This window comes from Leguminivora glycinivorella, chromosome 8 (genome assembly GCF_023078275.1).
Source record: "Leguminivora glycinivorella isolate SPB_JAAS2020 chromosome 8, LegGlyc_1.1, whole genome shotgun sequence".
Taxonomy (NCBI): domain Eukaryota; kingdom Metazoa; phylum Arthropoda; class Insecta; order Lepidoptera; family Tortricidae; genus Leguminivora; species Leguminivora glycinivorella.
This window is the reverse complement of record NC_062978.1, coordinates 18,796,741-18,818,611: the sequence shown is the minus strand read 5'-3', so window position 1 is coordinate 18,818,611 and position 21,871 is coordinate 18,796,741. Positions and strand designations below refer to the sequence as shown.

Genomic DNA, 21,871 nt, shown 5'->3' with positions numbered 1-21,871 from the left:
TTTTACAATATGTATACCTATAGAAATAAAATATAAAAACATTTCCAAAACAATATAAAAACATATAAACATTATAAAAAACCTAACCTAGGGTGCCGCCAGCAGCGGGGCAGGGCCCAAGCTGCCGGTGGTTAGGGTTGCAGAGAGAGGAACCGTCGGACTATCGCGCCGTGTCTAAGATCACCGCCTTCTGCATCTGGCCCTTGATCCAGCCACCTAGCGAGAGTCTCGTAAGATGTTGGTCGAGACTCTTCGCTATGAGACCGTTCGCTGAAACGACTATCGGAACAATGATCGTTGATTCAACATCCCACATTGTGGTTATCTCGTGAGCCAAGTCTAGGTACTTACTGGACTTGTCCTTCTCGGCTTTCATCATCATGAATATTAATGCCACAGTTTCGTTTTCTTTAAAACCCCTTATTTGCCAAGGCGTAAGTAATAGAACGTATACAAACGTATGGTATATTCGGTAGAAGGTATAATTTCAATTTGTATAATTTTGTATGGTATAAAGTTCAATTAGTATAATTGCTGTTATATATAATTTTAGATAGCATAAATTCAAATTATATAATGTTTGTTACATATAATATTGTTTCCTATAAGTATAATGTGGTATAACGTTGAAGTAATAGAATATACAAAACGAATACCATACAGGTGATATAAGCGATTCGTTTTCGTTTCTGTGGGGTCACAATTCAAACCTAACCTAAACCTACTATTGTGACAGGATTAGTTTCTGTAGGGGTCACAGTTCAAACCTAACCTAAACCTACTTTTTTGACAGGATTCGTTTCTGTGGGGTCCCAGTTCAAACCTAACCTAAACCTACTTTTTTGACAGGATTCGTTTCTGTGGGGGTCACAGTTCAAACCTAACCTAAACCTACTTTTTTGACAAGATCCGTTTCTGTGGGGTCACAGTTCGAACCTAACCTAAACCTACTTTTATGACAGGATTCGTTTCTGTGGGGTCACAGTTCAAACCTAACCTAAACTTACTATTGTGACAGGATTAGTTTCTGTGGGGTCACAGTTCAAACCTAACCTAAACCTACTTTTTTGACAAGATTCGTTTCTGTGGGGTCACAGTTCAAACCTAACCTAAACCTACTATTGTGACAGGATTCGTTTCTGTGGGGTCACAGTTCAAACCTAACCTAAACCTACTTTTTTGACAGGATTCGTTTCTGTGGGGTCACAGTTCAAACCTAACCTAAACCTACTTTTTTGGGGTCACAGTTCAAACCTAACCTAAACCTACTTTTTTGACAGGGTTCGTTTCTGTGGGGTTCCCACCCTAATTTTGCGATTTATATGACATGTTGTTTTATTTTTTAATATTTATATATTATTAAAGATATAGTAAATGTAATTAGTTAATATGTATATTATAGTATACGGTAGTATGTATATTGTATGTTATATTATTTGTATCTTATACAAATTGAAATTATACCTTTTGTGCATTATACATAAAAAAAGTATACTTTTTGAGCGTTTGTAAATTGAGAATATGCCAAAAGTTTGTATTCATTATGTTACGCACCCTTTGCCAAGAGTGGCCTTGAAGCTTTAGTAGTTTCATGTGCTCTGCCTACCCCTTTATGGGATACAGGCGTGATTGTATGTTGTTGTTGAATATTTATTATTATGTGGGTAGTTTTTGCACATTGTAATTTTTCCTCAGTCATCCGTTGACCACGAACGCTGTAAGGGTCCCCCCACATCTAGCGTCTCGCGAACGTCGTCGCCTCTCCAACGCCCGCGCGGCGTCGCCGCCGCGCTTCCGGAGCGCCGACGCGACGTTGCGGCGCCTCTCGAACGTCGACGTCGCAGTGACGTCCGCGCGGCGTCGACGCCGCGTTAGCGCAGCGCCTCCTCGACGTCAGTGGCAGTAAATCAAAAGTAGCTTATACGTTAGTTCGTATGCCTTAACAAATTTTTTGAAAAGTTATTTCTATAATGTAGGTGCATCAACTTGTTTACAGAGGGTCTGTGGCCTGTGTTGTATCAACTACGTTTGACGTATTGCTTCCTCTTCATCGGAAAAACTGTCATTTCATAGAAATATTGTAAAAACACTAAACAGAGAATGTGTCGAAGAAACGAGAGCAAAAAGCAATATTTACGTGTCTAGCGACCGTCATGATGCAGAAATTTAAGGTTTTTGATTAGTTAGTTACTAAAAATACCGGGATTCCGATTACAAAATTAAATATCGGTTTTGAAATCTACCCCAAAAATCCCGAGATACTGGGATCCCGGTTTTGGAAGCCCTAGCTGGACGTTGGTAGCCGCTGGCATCGCGGCGGCGCTGCGCAACTCCGCGGAGTTGGCGCGGCGTCGACGTCGCAGTGGCGTCCGCGCGGCGTCCGACGCCGCGCCAACGCGAGAGGCGCCGCAACGTCGCGTCGGCGCTGCGGGAGCGCGGCGTCGACGCCGCGCGGGCGTTGGAGAGGCGACGACGTTCGCGAGACGCTAGATGTGGGGGGACCCTAAAGTGTTCTGAACGTCGGGATGAATTGTAAAATCATTATTCGCGATACAATCCGTTTCAATAGTTCTATTTTAAATATTACCGTTTCTCACTAATTCAGGGTCAGTTGTAAATGTTTCAGATAATAATATTAATTATTATTTATTGTTCTTACTTTAAAGTTAAAAAACAAAGTTTTACGCTAAACATTATGACTATTATGAGACAGATGTGATGATAAGGGGTCACCGCCGCCCATAGACACCCGAAATAATAGAGTTGGAAATACTTTTAATTTTTATTTGATACCCAAGCGACCGTTTCTATGGATCGTTATCAAGCGATATTATTGTCGTTCTAAGGTTTAATTTCAATCTTGTATACGTATATCAGATACGAGAAAATAATTTAAAATCTTCACCATACTTACGTAATAATAACACTTTCAATTCTCGCGTTTTGTACACATTTTTAAAGTCAAGTACTTATGTATTTTTCTTTTTTTTTTTACAGGCATGCTGAGATCTACATACGACCGATCCGACCACGAACGTGAGTACATATTTATATAAATACACCCTTGAAATATATTTCTGTAAATTCTACAAACTTCAATTAGAAATTTCTTCAAAATTTCTCAATAAAATCATTCATAAGTAAAATGCATGGTAAAATACATACATACAACATACATACAATCACGCCTGTATCCCATAAAGGGGTAGGCGGAGCACATGAAACTACACTAATGCTTCAGTGCCACTCTTGGCAAATAAGGGGTTGAAAAAAAACGAAACTGTGACATTGCAGCGACAGGTTGCCAGCCTCTCGCCCATGCCACAATTTAACCCATATCCCATAGTCGCCTTGTAGGTACGACACCCACGGGAAGAAAGGGGGTAGTAAAATTCTTAACCCGTCACCACACAGGCTCAAAAAAAAAATGGTAAAATGTTTGGTAAAAATAAATACTAGTGAGTTTTCAATATGCCTAGCAAGGCATAAGTGCTAGTTCTTATTAAAAGTATGAAGAAAAATTGATATATTATTTTTTTATGAATGAACGCGCGAACCTTCTATCAACTTAAACCTAAACCTATCGAAATACTGATGAAATTATTACAATCGATCCCCTTTACATACCTATAGATATATTGCCATTGAACACCCGCATAATACCCTAGCCGCAAATTTAAAACGCCTTAAGCTGTTTGAAAAGTTGTGGCATTTATGTCGTTTTACATTGGAGTAATGTCCATCAATTTTTTCCATTCATGACCGGGGTATTGAGTAGATCCATCACTCTTTTCCACCTGCGGCGCTACTGTTGCTCCCAGGCCGCAACTCGAAAAGCGATGTCGATAATTAGACCGGTGTGTTCATTTTGTATCTAATATTTTTAACCCGCGACGCAAAAACGTTGTGGTATTATAAGTTTTACGTGTTTTTAGTCTGTTTGTCTCTGTGTGTGTCTGTCTGTGGCATCATAGCGCCTGAACGGATGAACCGATTTAGATTTTGTTTGAAAGCTGAGTCGTCGGGAGTGTTATTAGCCATGTTTCGTGAAAATCGGTCCACTATGTCGGGGTTTTTTTTTTTTCAAAATTTTAATTTTGTGGTTTGGTTATTATTAAAATACTTCAGACAAGGAAAAAGCTTTTGATTTGTCGTTATCTCTGTATCTAACTTTAATATTACGGAGACGTCGACTAATATTTAATTTATGTTGTTTGTTCGATCGTTATTAACACGATTACAAATCATAGTGAGATCCAGAATATTATGAGACAGAATATAATTATTTTTGTATAGGATTAGGAATCTTAGAAAACGAGGAAGCTCCGTAATATTCTGACTTAAGCGAAATTATATATTACCACTACAAATTTTGCGAGATATACCGGCTGATGAACACTGGCTCAATTCATTTGTTTTTGTTATAAGTTATTTTACGTACGCTTTATCCAATAAATACTTAAAGGATATTTCCTTGAAACTCGAACTAACGTCGAATCCGAGCCAACAATAACAGTGCATTTCCACGCATTCGCAAATAATTGCACGTTTTCAGGCCGCCTAGCACGCATACACTCGCCGAATAAATCAATCGGCCCGCAATTTGCTTTCAACTCGATTCAATAAAAAAAACTCACACCCCTTTGATGTAACAATGTTGTGGAAATATTGTGTTATGTTATGTCACTTGTGAAGAGTCGGCCGTGATGGTTTTAATTGATATGTTATTGTTTTCTTCTATCCAATTTCACTTCGATTTCAACGTACAAGTTAAATAGTTTACAAATCGAAAACTATCACTATCTCTATGCTCGAATTTTATCCAATAGTATATGTCAATTCAATTGTGGTGCTTTAATTATAACTTCGATTTTTTTTCGAATGCTACAATAATGTTAGCAATTTTCATATTTTCGGTACTTCTCTCCATCATAAGGCCATTCATAACATCGTGTTTGCGTTACACAAGTGTACACATAACAAAAATTATATTTATATATTAGACAGACACATCATATTGATGAATACAATACATAAAATATAAAAAAATATAAACAGTAAACATATAAACTGCATATAGCCAAGAATACAGAGTAGCCCATTATTTACATACATACTTTTTCCTTCATAGGTGCCTATTAGCCATATTGTAATCTAACCGCGAATTCCAGTCGTTAAGCACAAGCGGTAGACGCACGCCCGAGCGGATCCAATTAAGCCATAGATTAACAAACAAGCAATAAATTACCGGGGAATAGGCAAGCATCTCGCAATCTCGAATATTCGAGGAGCGAGTACTCAAAACTCTGCCGTCAGGGCCCTGTCGAAGTTTCCTGCGCAGTCTATTAACTTGATAGAAACGCCGCGTTTTAACAGCTTTCCCGCCACATGATACAGCCTATTACGTCAGGGGCCCGTTTCTCGAAAGGTACAAGCCTTGTATTACAAGTGCGCGAACTGTCAATTCGTATGGGTTGTCATGGAAACACACTTGTAATACAAGGCTTGTACCTTTCTAGAAACGGGCCACTGGTCGTCCTTTTCGCACTATTTGTAAGTGCGATAGGGACACCGACATGTAGTGAGACATGCAGCGAGACGACGTATCGAGAAACATAATGCAGTTCATTCGTTTCCTTATCTTTCTTCTATTTTGTGCAACTAGACAGTCTAATATAACCTTAAGTTTTCTTTTAAATCTGTTTATTTTATGTGATCTCTGTCAAATGGTGACAAAATAGACTCTTAATTGATATCAAGATTATAACAAATAAATTTAAGACTACAAAGTACATAGATTTTTTACTAACACCGAAGGAATTATTATTCAATTCTCACTATATCAGGCTAACCGTATTCTTGTTTGTCACCGACGTAGTATAAAGAAAAAAAAATCAATTCTGAGCGTCGATATGTCTAGGGAAACCCCAAAGTACCTACTACCACCTACTTGCGAAAATTAATTTAACAAATGCTAGATTTCATACACTTTAGATACTGGAAGTTAAAGCAGTATTGTTGCGCTTACCATGATCGAGCTACTACTGCAACTCTCTCGGAACTCGTTCGAGCGACCAAATTGTGCTAAACGCAATTGTTTTCGAGTTAGACGCGAGTTAAGACAAGTTTTCAGCGTAAAGTTCTCTTTGCGAAGTAGGTGGTTGACGAAAATTAATTTCGGTAACGTTAGCGACGTTGAAAAGATACTTAACTGCACTATGGATAATTAATTGCTGTTTTTAGCTCCGTTGTTTGATATTTGTATAAGAGTTAGTATTGTAAGTACAAATAAACGGAGAAGTGTCTTTATTCCTCATCCTGTTTTATTTAGCACGGATCATTTTGTGGTCAGAATTAAAACGGAAATGGTGTATGATTAACACACCCTGGAACCTTTTGACCATGTTAGTCATGATAATGTCAATTTAGTTTTTTTAACTGTTACGCCGTGGCTTGCGTGGGCGACGGTCGCGCGATGGTCGCGCGACGGCGATGCGACGCATACGAAATCAAACCTTATCGATAGAAGTAGACGATGCGATGAGACGCGACGGCGACGGTCGCGCGACGGTCGCCCACGCAAGACACGGCGCTAGGAGAAAGCTACGTTACTTTTTATATTTGTTTTTTGGTACCTCTTCTTCTTAGTCGCATACTCTTGTCAGAGTAATCGTTGTCATTGGGGTCGTTGTGCTGCTTTTTAATGGTTTCCCGCCATATTGCTCTATTTGTAGCGTTCCGCGCGCACAGATTTGGTACCTATCATCATCATCCTCCTTGCCTTATCCCGGCATTTGCCGCGGCTCATGGTACCTATAGAACCAAAAAAATATGTATTTAACCTTAGGAATATCTAACCCTAAAGTTTAGCGTTGTTTCATACGCTACTAATATTCACGCTGACTGTACTCTATAGCGTAAATGACACCGAAAATGTATTTGACTTTTTAGTTCTAGTAAGTACCCGTTTGGAGGCGCTATGCATTTTCTCCATACAACGACATGCTATGAGTGCTATGACGTGTACTACTTGCACTATTTTATATGTATTCTGTGGTAGGTACCACGCATACTTAGTGGATTGTTCGGCACCTTAGCAGTCTTAGCACAATATAAATATCTATTATTATTATTCACGTTCACTTAAGTTGAAGTAAAAAAAGTCATAAAACTAAATTATGTCACCTAAGTCGCCTATTTATAGCAGTTTGAAATTTACAGCCTATTTTTGAGCTCCCTATTGAGAGCTGATGAAAGGCATTTAAGGGACCCGATTTCCTTAAGAATTCCTCAATTCCTTACAAAATAAGCCTTTTGAAACCCGGCAACTATGATTAATAGATTCAATATTAACAGAAATGCCAAATAAATTATGTAGTTAAAGGAAAACCTTAGAAAAAAGGTTTTCGTTTTTTAACCCCCGACGCAAAAACGACGGGGTGTTATAAGTTTGACGCGTCTGTCTGTCTGTTTGTCTGTCTGTCTGTCTGTCTGTGTGTGTGTCTGTCTGTGGCATCCTAGCTCCCGAACGGATGACCCTTTGAGATTTTTTTTGGTTTGAAAGCTAAGTTAGTCGGGAGTGTTCTTAGCCATGTTTCATGAAAATCGGTCCACTATGTCGCTTCGGCGGTTTCTTCCAAATTTTAATTTTGTGGTTAGGTTATTTATAAATGCCTTTAAATTGAAAAAAAAGTGTTTTCGCTGCTAATTGTTTTTTGTCCGCCAGCATATTACGTTCAATTCTAACAGAAGCGTCCATATTGATTTCAAAAGAAGTTAAATTACTTTTCAACTACATACACCTGTTCTTTCCCAGTTTCAAAGACTTATTTCTTTCAAAAGCGAGTAAAGCGTCGAATAGACGATACCAACGTACTTGTATTTTAATGAGAATACTTATTAAGCCCCCCATTTACGGTATGATTCATCTGTGCGATCAGTCGTAACAGATTAATCGAAAAGACTGATCGACAGTGTATTTCAATATCGTTAACGATTTACTTAATCGCAAATCACCCCGTGTAATCATGGATCATCAAAAAACGATGGATCGAAAGTGTGTGACCTCTTGCGACCAACGATTCTATTTTTATCTCATACTTACCTTACTGACTTTATTTTATTTTATTATTTATTATTATTTATTTATTTAAAGAGTACCAACAGCTGTTTACACAAATAATACAACAAACATAAGAAACAAAGAGCCAATTACAGGAACTCACAGGGTAGTGATAGAACAAAAATAAAAAGATGTACACACATTCGTGACATTCGTGTCACCGCACACGCGATAATAAAAAAAGAAAAAGGAAAAAGAAGTTATACATAAAAAAAGTCTTTTATCTTTTAAAAGTATTTTATCTTTTTATTATCAATGGGTTTACTCTTGGCCTTAGATTAGCCAATTGTTATTCCGTTTCGTTCGAGTAGATCGTTTACGATCAATCGCTTTGTGTATGGCTGGCACTTTCGATGCGACCGATCGCCACGATGTATGTCCGATCGATCGAAACGATTAATCGCACCGTGAATTTTACTTTGATGGAATCAATAGTTATTATTACGTATCTAGTTTGCCTAGATTATAAATAAATCGGGGTGCAAAGTGTTGGCAGCTGCAATAAGATTCCTGTTATTTCAAAACGAAAAATGAAAATAACTACAATACCTACTGATATACCTACTCGTATCTTGATTTTCTCTTTTACTGTATTTTAACTTAACATTTATGGTATAACTTCACTAGAAAACAAACTATACCTACGATATCTGTGATACCTACCTAGAAGTAAGAATTTAACTCGAAAACTAACAAAAAAGGGATCGTGTTAAAAGTTTATGTCTACTTAGTCTACTCCAATATTCGGATAGTCGGACAACTTTAAAAATAAAATAAACGAAAATTTTCTGAAACACCGCCGCAGGAGGCGAGGAGTAGCCTTCAAGAGGTACACTTAGGAAAAATGCGATAACAACACAAAAACACATTTAGTACACGCTCAAAAAGTCCAACAAATGAAAGGACACTCAACGCAAATGACTACCTGAATCACTTTTCAGTTTAACGAAGGGCAATGTCGTTAAACGAGAACGATTTAACGGAAAAACTCCCGTTATCTATGTAACGATCGCACATTATTTCAGTAGATAGCTCCCCGAAGTGAATTTGCATTATTTTTTTATCGTTAAAGCGGCTGACACTCGTCGGGAATATCCGTTCTTCCGTTAGTTAAACAATGGCGGGTGATTCTCCGTTTTACAATAAAGGTTTGGCCCGAGGAGGCGCCATGAAAAATCGTTGTTATCGTTAGAGGCTCTAATAATCGACGTTTGTGCTCGGAGACTGCTTTTCATGCTCCTTTTGTAAAATCCTATACTTTATGATGTAATGTCGAAATTTACAACAAAAATGGAATTAATGGCCTTCGGGAGTTTGAATGAAAATATTGTGTAAGTAGACAACGAATTTGTAATAAGTACGTGTTAATGTTTCCCCGTGGGTTAAAAATTTCACCACCACACAATTCCACAATTTCGTTTTCTTTCGATTATTTAGCACTGCACCTTTGCCTACCCCTTTTGAAAATACAGACGTGAGTACGTGTGTCTACCTACAGGGTGTAACAAAAATGGTGGTGATCCGTTTAAGGGCGTATTCAGTATCGTATTCTCATCAGGAAAAAGTAGGATAAAAAATTTTTTTCGCAAAAAATTTTTTTATCTTTGTATGGAGATTCGACCGATTCGCGCGGTCCGGCTCATACAAAAGTAAAAATTTTTTTAGCGAAAAAAAAATTTTCTTCTACTTTTTCCTGATAAGAATACGATACTGAGTACGCCCTTAAACGGATCACCACCATTTTTGTTACACTCTGTATGTCAATAATTACGACTATACAAGCTAACAAGTGACCCGTCTTTTCTCATGGATTCTCTTTCCTTACGTAATTGGCATTTTGTGTCGTGGTAGACCGCCAAGATGACCGGTTAACAGCGAGCTCCTCCCAACGTGCAGGATCGATAGCACACGCATTCAGGTGACGTTTCAGCACGTCCTTATAGCGAAGATGCTGACCGCCGTGCTTCCGCTTACCCTCTGCTAATTCTGAGTAGAAAGTAGCTTTAGGCAAGCAGCCATCGTCCATTCGGAGATGCACATATAGCAATGTACCGCTCGCTCCTCGGCACTGCGTTCCCGCATCCAATGTGAACACCGCCATACATATTCTCAGCGAAAAACTTAACGCAGCAGGTAAATTTATCGCATCGCATTATAACCGAGCCCGGGTAGTTAGCCCGAGCACCGTCGGGGGATGCGTAATGCAATGGCTGCCACGCCAAACGCCATTCGTATGGTAATTTTAATCGGAAACCGCGCCGTAGTCAAAAGACAACAGTACCGTGTTCTGATCAAGTTAAAATTTGAAACTTTGTTCGTAAGTAGGTACGTACTGACTTGTTAAAGTGTGAGTTTGGGACCCGGAAATTTGGCTTGACGAGGATCATGCAGCAATCACTACTAAAATTTTTAAAATCAAGGTTTTTGATATTAGGTACTTGGAAATCGAATCTTCATTTCAATGGTTTATTGATAAAACTTACATATTCATTTAGAATTTTAGTACACTTATAGCTATTTAAAAATTCCACACTGTCAAAACCTTATCAGTCTATATTATAGTCAGTGTCAATCTAGTATTAAAATAATCACTTTTATCCGAATAAACGCGATTTCACTATAAGATTGTCTTTTTTCTCAAATTATAAATGGGCTAACTCTTGGCCACAGACGGGTGGGCCAAAGACGTGTCCTACGATGGAGTGAGCTCGCCCAGAAGATGCCTGTTCACTCTAGATTTGAATATATTTAGTAATAGACTTACAATTATGTACCTACTACTGACCTATTTTTCTTTTTTCGCTCTGAATTACATAGCGAAAAATAGCTCGCGCAAAATTCTGGTTACGTAATATAGTTTATGAGAGAGTAAAAGAATGTTTCAATTAAGGTTGTTATGTGAATGGGTTTGTGGATGAAACGCGCTTTTAACCGCCTTGTAGGAACATTAAACGCTTATGTACTTAGCTACTATAAACGAGGGTAGGTATGTAAAGTCGATCGGAGTAATAGCTTACTTAGAATTGTTTTTGTTTTTATTTGTTCTAATAGCTGTCAGTGCCGATGTTTAACAATTATGTATGTAACAAGTATTAGGTATGACCATTTATTATTATAAATTAATAATTATCACATACACCTGTGTCATGTTTCCTATAGATTAATTCAGACATCACTAGGGATCTGAAGAGACACGTATAAAAAAACACACACAACAGATCAACATGAGAACTGGACATTACATATTACATCTGTTAAAAATATATCGATTATATTTCCTATTATCACAACTAAGAATATAGAAAAATAACAAAAGAAACCTCTCGATCTAGATGCAATAATAAATCCCGACATAATTCCGCCGAGTCCAGACATAGTAAGTTTTACAGTACAACGAGCGAATGTGCGCCGATTTAAGAGCTCATCTCCAGTCAATTTAGATCCGGAGATATCGCCGCAAACTCAGCGCAAGTCACGAGCGGGAGCGATTTCAATGGCGTTTTTACAAGATCATACGAATATAATTTCTAAATTGGGCTTGTACAATTGTTCTCCAAAGATGAGACATGTAATAAGGTACTACTTGAAAATAAAACGATATCCTAATAGCATCAACTATATTTTTGGCCGTTGTATCCAGGAAATGGTATATTCTGTAGGCCGTAACGTTCTATAGTACCTACCTTGCAATACTTGCTGCAATAAATAGTAGGTCCTCTTTCTTGATATTAGTGGTCCAAGAACAGAGTACCTGCATCGATTTCTTATTTTACTTATTAGGACAACTTACCGCTAGAAATAAATAAGGATAATGGCGTAGACATAGTGAGCTAATCACACGTTTCTAGAGATATAAATAAAGCTAATAGCTGTGCTCTCTTAAGACGCCCACTGAACAAATCACTTCGCACGACGGTGACAGCATGTCAGTTTAACGTAAACCCTGACAGGCCCTTGCCCACCGGCGAGTCAGTGAGCCGCGGTACTCTTGGCTGAAGCTTGTAGCTTACGCCACACGCCACTCCCCCTCGCGTTCGCCATTTTTCCCGCTAGATATTATTATGGCCGCCCAAGGAGCCGTTTTCTGCCCACTTATAATTTGCGGGTGTTTGGTATCTGGTATCCTCCGGAGAGCTGGTATCGGACTCCGTTACATATGTGCGGTTATGGATGGCAGGTGTCGGGTGCCGAATTGATTACGTCCAATTCGAGATTTTAGGGTCGGGAAAGTGAATTATTCGGGTTTCTGGTTGTTTTGAGGGAAATCCTTGAATATTGCACGAATAGTTAAAGGTTGTGCATGGAATTTTATGCTTTCACTTTCACTATATCGAATGTAATACAATAATCTTATCCCTTAAAATTGAAAGTATAGGTACGTAATGGTATTTTTAAGGTTAGCCAAAATAGCAAGAATAGTTTTTTCACATCATGTATTCGAACGTCAATGTTCACCCGAAACATCAATCTCAACAACAACAAACAAAACTTAACTTAACCTAACTTAAAATCTAATTTAAAAAAACTTCTCTTAATTTCCAGGGAATTACTAGGTACATATATGTAGGTATTATTATGTATATATATCAACTTAAGGGGTTCCAGTAGCAACGTATGTTTAATTGAATCAATTAGAACCAACTCACGTAATAACGGGAGCTCTCAACATTACCTTTTTTTTTTTCAAGACAGTAAAAACTTTACACCCGCTCTGCCACCTTCATTTCCCAAATGAAGTAAATTTAAATTATTTCCATTGTTACTTAGGACCTTTTGTATCTCCCTCGTGCGAGACGCAAATACACGTTAACGGGTGAGGAAAAGGGACAGTTAAAACTACGGCGAAAGTAATAAAATGTAAGTTGACAACTGTCAAAATTAGAACCTACAATGTTGGGTTTTATTGCGATGGACGAAATTAGTTGAATTAAGCGGTAATAAAAATGTTAATCAATAAGTTTTTAGTGCCTCGCCGGTGCGAGTAACGTTACTTTGTCTAGTGTGAGTTACTGCCGCCGGGTAATGATGGTCATGTGCATTCCAAGTGGTTCCGACGACGGTTTATTGCCTCAAGTTGATACAGAGTGACTGCAACACAACTGCAACTTGTCTGGGAAGTGGGAACTACACGCTGACTCCCATACAAGTGTAGTTAGCTTGATGCAGTGCGACTGTTTCGGCCCTTATGTAGCAGACGAACGCTACCCTAAACAGAAAAACTTCGGCATAATGTGGACACAGCCAAGATCAAATAGATCATAATACATTTTTTATAATAGAAAATATGTGTTTGGATATTCCGTCACTATGTAATGCCACCTATTGACTAGCTAAAAAAAACAGCGAATTTCACTTACGACGCCGACCCTGAAACAACAGTCATGACATCCGACCCTATACCTACTTGTATACGCTAGGTACTTAAATCGTTTTAATTTTTTTAGAATTGTAAAAAATTCAAATGAATATTGGCTTTCGTAAATAAACATTGCACATTTTAAATTATAGTTTCTATGTAACTGTACTTTTGGATTCTAATTGTAAAATAATATTATTCCGAAGTTGAGTTGGAAAGACAAACGGACGGTTAGCTTGCATCAAAGTTGTTATTAGGGGGGGAATATTTTAAAATATTAATCGGTATTGTTTTTATCCAAATGTATAATGAAAGGAGAATAATGTTTTATCACTTGACATTACTGCAATAAAAAGTAGGTAGGTAGTACACATATATACAATTACACATACATACACGTATTCTCATCTTCATAAGAGGTTATGGTTTTTAATGCCGTAAGTGACATTTCTGCACCTTAGACACTCACAAATCATACCGATCTAATTAAAACCTGATGTGAAAATCAGAATGTCATTAAAACTAAAGCTCGTTTTCTTTACTCTCTGACTATCACCAACTATGGCTAGAAATAATACGCGTCGTCTAGTCAGGTACACCTGTCCCCAGACGATCCTTAACGAGACAATTTTTATCTATTGTTTAAAAGAACTTACTGAGGATTCTCACTAGTTTTTCCTTGCGCCAACGTTCCAGAGAGAGATTTTATTTTCAAACTCGCACAATACAATGACAAAGACATTTTTTATGTATATTCAAATGCAATTATTTTGGTTTATACAATTGCCTTTTAATATTCGACTACCTTCGTATTCTAGGCACCGCCGAGCTGCAACCATTGCTTTGTTAGAATAAACTCAGTGACTTTATACAAATTCGAGTACAGGCATTTTCTTCTTTGTAAACACCAGAATCATAACGTGCACAGGAACTCCAAGAAATAGTACGCCCTGCGCAAGTGCGCACCCTTTCACTCCAGCCAGGGGCGGCTCACTCCACGATTCTATCGCCGCGCTACAAGTACATGCTGGCGGCCGCGAGTTCGCGGCCTAATCAGGGGTGGCGCGCGTTCTCACGGAACGCACGTTTGCACTTTCTATTGTTACTTTACGTTGCGAGTTTTTTTTAAGTTTTATATGCGATGTCCGCGTGTAAATGGCTAATGCTTAGTTAAATAGACATCATTAATAAAATAGGACAATCTTACACAGATCTACTATTGATTAAGTCCCACGGAAAAGTTCAATAAGACTTACGATGTTGGGACTTACATAAAAAATATAAATACTGTATATATAGCTAGAAAGTACCCAAGACTGGAATATAATAGTATAACATTTTATCTGAGTATTAATTCGTTTTATTCCATAGGCAACCCTATCGTCCGACGCTTCGCACGTGCGGCTCGTTTCTTTGTTAGAATTTTGTAGGCATTTAAAAAGCGGCATTTCGTGAACATCAAAGCAGTGGGCCTTCTGTACTTGTACTATTATATATTCTGTGCTCCAGCATGGAATACACACAGCTCTTACTAGGAACACATACCTTAGAAGTCAGCAACTGAGCTTGGTAACATTGTGCTATGCGTTTCAATGCTTGGAAGTCTCGCAACCAGTTTGCTCCTGTCTTTATTTTCTCGACTCCTAGTTTTCACGATTCTCTAAGACTTAAGTTGATGTATGTATAATCTCTTCGACTTAGTCCGCGAACCAGTAGTTACATTTGTGCCCGTTCATTGCCTTGAGTTTCTTTGTCCATCGAATAAGCTTTGTAAAAGTTGAAGAATGGTTTAATGAGACCGGTTGTCGGGCGATTTGCTTGTTAGCCACCACTTACGACGCAGCGCTCGAGTACGTTCGAGTGCGCTCTTTGACAAATTATACTAAAGTAAAAGATCGGTAATAACTTTGCAAGTCTGATGGTACTCGTTTTGAGACCATTTCTACTGACGCAGACGAAAACAAGACGTTATTTTTTTTATATTTACTTAAGTTTGTGATGAAATAAAGAATATAGCATTTTACAATATTCAATCATATGCCCTAATGTAAACATATAACTTTTGGGAAATTTTATTGACTTGTCAAATTATTTTTTACATTTTTATTCAAAGCTCAAATTATAGAAACATAAAACTGCAGTTATTCAGATAGAAATAAAAACTGGAATAATTTCCAAATCTGCCTTTTACTTCGCAGTTTCCCCGTAAATAATTGCAGGTGACTAAATAGACACTCTGTATTTATAACCCACAAATGTAAGCAAAACCAATCGATCACTGAAGTAATTAAGACTAATGAAGAAACCATTCAATCAGACCGCCTTGTTTCCATTAATTTCGCCAAATTGTAACTGTGGGAGAAACTCGCTAAAAATAACCCCCCTCAATTGGTTGATTTCAAGTTGTCTAGTAATTAAATGAGAGGTTTAAGAAGGATTACTTGGAAACTTTTATTCTATGCCTGATTCACTCGCGATTAATCTTTTTCTATCAAAACTAGTATAATAATTCTTATCAGTGATATTTGGATGAGTAATGAAGAGGCCGGGCGGAGTGAAATTTGAGGCGGCTGCGCTAAACAATCTTACCGTTTCCCAGCTCCATTGGACAGAGAAATAGTATACCTATACACCTTGGCCAGTCTTTTTTTTATGGGATAGGAGGCAAACGAGCAGACAGGTCGCCTGGATGGTAAGCGATCACTGACACCCGAAGATGGGTGTACGCTCTTTTCTTGAAGGTTTGAAGGTCGTATCGGTCCGGAAATACCGGTGGCGACAATTCATTCCACAGTTAAGCTGTGCGAGGCAGGAAGTTTCTGGAGAAACGCACAGTTGAGGACTGCCAGCCATCTAAATGAGCAAAAACGAAAGCCTTAGATCACATGTTTGTTAACCTCGGCCGGCAATTACAATTGATCTGAGATATTTCATACTGTATGTAATCTACTATTTACTCAAGCCCAAATACTGTACTCTTATCTTGAAATACCGCATGTCCCTAGTAGCCAAAAATGTAGTCAATTAAATGAAGTCACGAGAACATTCAGCCCGTGTCCCTTCAATTCCAAGTACCTAACTACTCATGAACGAACATTTAACCCCTAAATACCTCAATGAAATTCAAAGAGCAACCAATACATCGCCGGAACCACTCCTAATTGGACCGAAACAGAATCACGTAGCAAAAACTGCAGAAAGACTCCACGGGCAAAATTAAAAACCAATTGTCACTCCCCTGTTAAAGTGTTGTCAAGGGAATTCGCTATTTTAGCACCAATTACTGGCGCCGCGTCAGATATCAGAATTCGCAACTCAATAGCAATTATTTTCCATTGGCGAGAAAACTTGAACGTTAATTGTGGACAGGGGCGGACGCTGAAACACGAGGTAAACACAATGTCGGAGCATTTACACGGAGCTAGCGGCGGAAATCACGGTTACTATACTACTTGTTACTTGATACGGTTCGCAGCTATCGATGGAAGTCAGATCAAGCTACATAAAAGAGTGCAAATTAACCCTTAAATGCATGACCTTATTACAAAAAATATGCCTGCATACTTATAAATATTTAATAATAGTTATTTTCATTTATTTTTAGTAAAAGGAGCGATAATTTCAAAATAGACTCACTGAATAGTAAAATTCATCGCATGACAATTTGTTGTTTTGCGATAACCTCTGCAAATTGATTCGACCCCAAGTGATTCGACTAAGCAGTTTGATATTGATCTCCTATTTTTAATTAATTTCTCGCAGAATTTCTCATAATCTTGAGAGTACTTTATCCCGTCACGGCTTTAGTAAATGAAGGAATCTCCGACAACTTATCAACAACTTAAGTCTCATTATCTTTGGACAAGATAATTAAAGTCGTAATTGCCATATTATATTTAAGTTTTGACTTATAAGGATTTATTAATTAAGAGGCTGGCTGATCGGGTATTTGGGAATCAATACCCAAATCTCTATGAAATGAATTAATTAAATTAAACATGAATATTGAGTATTTAGCGTAAAATTAACATGGTAATGAATATAAATTTGCATTGCGGCGTACAAGATATTCTGGTTACCAATGGTACAAAATATTCGTGTAATGTTCACACATTATGTGTGTTACGTAATAAAAAACATTGTCAAAGCCAATATTAGCCTGCACGTTTATTATCGCGCGCTCGCAATTGGTCTTTACTGCTAAATCTCGCTCAGTTTTAAAACAGCGTAAGTGGCTTGTGATTCCTAATAACATACGTCCTTTTATAAGAACGGTTGTAATCATATCGAGCTACGCAGAGCTGCGGCGTAGCGTGGTTCGTAGCAGGCGTAGGAGTTAGTTAGGGACCGGCCACATCAGAGCGTTGCGTGTCTCGGGGCGCGCAACGGACGTCCGCGCCACGCCACCTGAGTGTAATTCAAAAAACGTCTCCTCAGTACATTTTGTATAGGAAGGACGTAAGACGCGCCCCAGGTGGCGTGGCGGCGGCGTGTACTGAGGAGACGTTTTTTGAATTACACTCAGGTGGCGTGGCGTGGACGTCCTTTGCGCGCCCCGAGACACGCGACGCTTAAGTGGGAACGCTGGCTTATACTCCTCATAGACGCGTAGCGTTACGAGTAACGTCACCTTCATACTACTACGTAATAACGCCGTGGCTTGCGTGGGCGATGGTCGCGCGATGGTCGCGCGACGGCGATGCGACGCATACGAAATCTAACCTTATCGATATGGAAGTTTGAGACGCGACAGCGACGGTCGCGCGACCACGCAAGACACGGCGTAAGACTACCTAACTTTAAAAAAAATGCTTATTAGAGTCACAGCGATACGATGTCAATCAATGGTCAAAAGTAATATTTCATCAACCTTTGACATCGACAGATCATTAAGTCCCTGTGATATCTTGTGAAAAATGCATAATTTCGATTGCAGGCTGAAGTTTTACAAGAAATGTTTTTAATTACTCAACATACAGTCGGCAACAAAGCCATGAATACAGCCAAAGTGCCAAAAACATGTATACAGAACTTTATTTCCTGTACATCAAGGTGTGTATACATATTTGTAGCACAAACCAATAACATTGCAATGTCAAATTCACAAATGAAAGTACAATGTTACTGAGAATGTAAGCATGTGGTAATAAATAATAAACGAGATGACGCGAGCAAAGTTCTTTTTTCGTATGTTCTGAAGATTTTTGCTTTGACCCACATCTATTCTCCATAAGTGACCTCAGTAATTGAATCGTGCATGGTCGCAGTGTCCGGGACACAGATTTATTCGCTGCGCTAACTCACTTGGCTATGCAGGCAACTGGGTTAGGCGTTAAAGAACACTTTACCAACTTACGACAACTACTATACTACACTACTACTAGTGCAAGTATGTAGTCAGGGGTACACAACATTTTTGAGTGTTTGGTTTTAATTTGAGTGACCATCACAATAAGTGAAATGGAGATATAATTTTTCACCACACCAACTGTTAAAGGCTTACTTTGCTATTCGAAAACAGATAGCAAAATTGCATTTTATCCACAAGAGTGCAAAGTAATTTCATACAAATTTTAACTTGATGTCTTAAGCTAGCTGGTAGAATTTACCTATAAATGATGATTTTGAATCATAAATATTGAATAAATTGATGGATTTGATTTAATTTCATGGTTTATAGTTAGTATTTTGTTCGTGTTGGTGTGGTGAAAAATTTTGTGATTCACTCGGTGGCAAAGTTTGTTTAACCTTCGTGCCCTGAAACCCTCGCAACGCTGAAGATTCCAGTTTTTGAACCACTCGCTACGCTCGCGGTTCAATATTGGAATCTTTCGCTTGTTCGGGTATCAATATTGGCACGTGCGGTTAAACAACTACTTAGCCCCCTTGTAAAACAAATAACTATTAATTTTAATGTCCCGTTGGGTGCTGGGACTCTGTCACTAGACGAAATTGTGCTGATGAATCGTACCTTACAGGTGTATGTTACTGGAAATCTAGGAAAAATAAGTTTTTACTAAAAATATGCTTTTATGGTATATTTTGTGCAAATATTGACATAGGTAGTAGGTACCCTATTTCAGTATGTCAATTTCTATCAACAGTGACAAAAAAAATACAAAAACTGGACAATATTAAGGTCCACGTGGATACACGAATATCAAATATTTATACTTTTTTACACGAGTCTTGATGTTAATTAACAGGCATCACTTTACTACTGATAGCATACTACTAAATGGCAATTTTAATTGAAACTAACCACTAACCTGGTACCAGTTATAACTACATAGACTTATCTAATTATACCTACAACGTTATAAACCATTATTTAACAAGAACGATAAGTAGGCATATAAAACTACAATGTCAAACAATGTCACCTTGAACTTTATAACATTTTATAACTCTATTTTAGAGCATTAACACTGTTAACTTTAAATTGCTACTACAATAACGTTCAAGTGGTACCTAGAAACGTTAATTAAAACCGAACAACCTTGTTATTACAAAATAGCTAGCTTACATTCAGTAATTGACTGATTTGACAGATATTTACCTAGATAAAATCAGAATATTTCATTACTAAGTTTGCTTATTACATCTGTAGCAAGCACTAACAACTAAGTAAATTGAATAACTTATCATTCTTGCAATTTCACGGATACAGTCTGAAATCACATCGAATCGAATTGAAGAATCCAAAAGGAGCACATAAGTGTAAATGCATGGTATCGAGCGAAGGCGGCAATAGTAAATATCTTTTACGCCATTACACCTGAGCGTTCCAATTCTTTTTTAAATTTAGTTAACCCGCCATCTGCACTCCCCGTTCCGTTTTATAGCACGTCCTTATATATCCTCGTGATATATCGCTCGTTGCAAAATAATTTACCTTTTTTGGTATAAGCAGAGGTACTCCTCTTTATTGTTTAGGAACAAAAAAGGTTTGGCACCTCTGACATTTGCAAACGTTAATTTAATTAATGGATTATGGTCTCGATATGTGTGAGTATTGGCAGATGAAATAAACAAAAGAAAGACTTATTTAAATGCTAAAAATAGTATGTACTTACATCGTAAATATTTATTTACATACTCTTATCACAATTGGGTAGGTAAAGTTTTTTGAAGATAGGCAATAAGATGCATCATGCATGAGTAAATGAACGACATAAATTCGTGTATTTTTTTTGTCAAAAACCCTATTTAATCATTAAATAACGTAGCAAATGTTCACAAGCCTAGCATCAGTTACCTAGCGAGAGGCTGTAAAATCTGTCGATTGGTCATGCCGAAGACTGACTTTGTATTTTTTTTATATGCACATTGTAAAAACGAACCTAAGTAGATAAATGGGGAAAAAAATAATACAATAACTAAAACCCGCAATTCTCGCTCTTTGCTGACACACGCAAAGCATGCAGTGACGTTCCTTGTTAGCGAGATCGCCGAACTACGAGCTAGGAATTATTTACTTGACTCGAATAATATAAAATACGCAAGTTACAAGCTTGTGGCGTTTTTAGTTTGTACCTTGAAATACAACATACGTAAAGGTAAACTAGGTATACTAGGTATGTATAAAGTCAACCGTCTTTGATTACTATCAAAGGAATCATACTTTCATGACACATACTTTCGAAGCATTGTTTTATCCACTACTTTTAGCCCTTGTATGCCCATTGGGTCGTTTTCGACCAACTGCAGAAACTCGTTCTTATGATCGTTTGTCTTCGACATTCTTCCTACTCCCGATATCGGATCGGATAATGTTGAAACGCTCTAAGCTGGCATTATTAAGTAGCTTTTTACTGTGTAGGTAGGTGTAGGTAAACATTACAACTACTACTATTATACTGTGGATTTTAACCACACGATTTTTACTTAACATTTTTAAAACAGAGACTTAGGTGCGTGTAACTTACATTTTTAAGAAAAAAACGAGTAGTCTATCTCGCGGCGACCTACTCTCGCGGCAATCATGTGCTAAGCCTACAGGCCAAATATCAGTGATACGCGATTCGATGTTTAAGATGATGTACGTTGAATCTACAGTGTCAAAAGCGAAGTTTTTTTAAGCATTTGTTCCTAGTTTGCCAATACCGCTCCCTCCCGTGTTTTACGCTGACTTGTCAAGACCCTTGCACTGCAGCTGACAGTAGACGGTGCCCGACACGGACACGTGCCTAAATATACAACGAAACTAATTCCTGCTCAAAAATATCGCAGTTGCCAACTTAACGATTGTCAACCCCGTGTAACACGTCCTTAATTGACATTTTTGAATTTTAATATGAGTTTGAATGTGTAATTTTAAAGTTTCCATTTGAGCACGAACACTTAGGCAACAGTAGCTTTACCTTTTTTGTGCGTATGAATATGTTATTGAA

General features: G+C 38.0%; 1 protein-coding gene across 1 annotated transcript in view; it reads left to right on the top strand.

The window, feature by feature from the left end:
* Nucleotides 1–21,871, top strand: part of LOC125228560 (teneurin-m) — a 357,099-nt gene that overhangs the window by 229,073 nt on the left and 106,155 nt on the right. Inside the window, 1 exon segment of the mRNA XM_048133171.1 lies at nucleotides 2,998–3,036. Within this exon segment, the coding sequence (XP_047989128.1) occupies nucleotides 2,998–3,036 (39 nt within the window).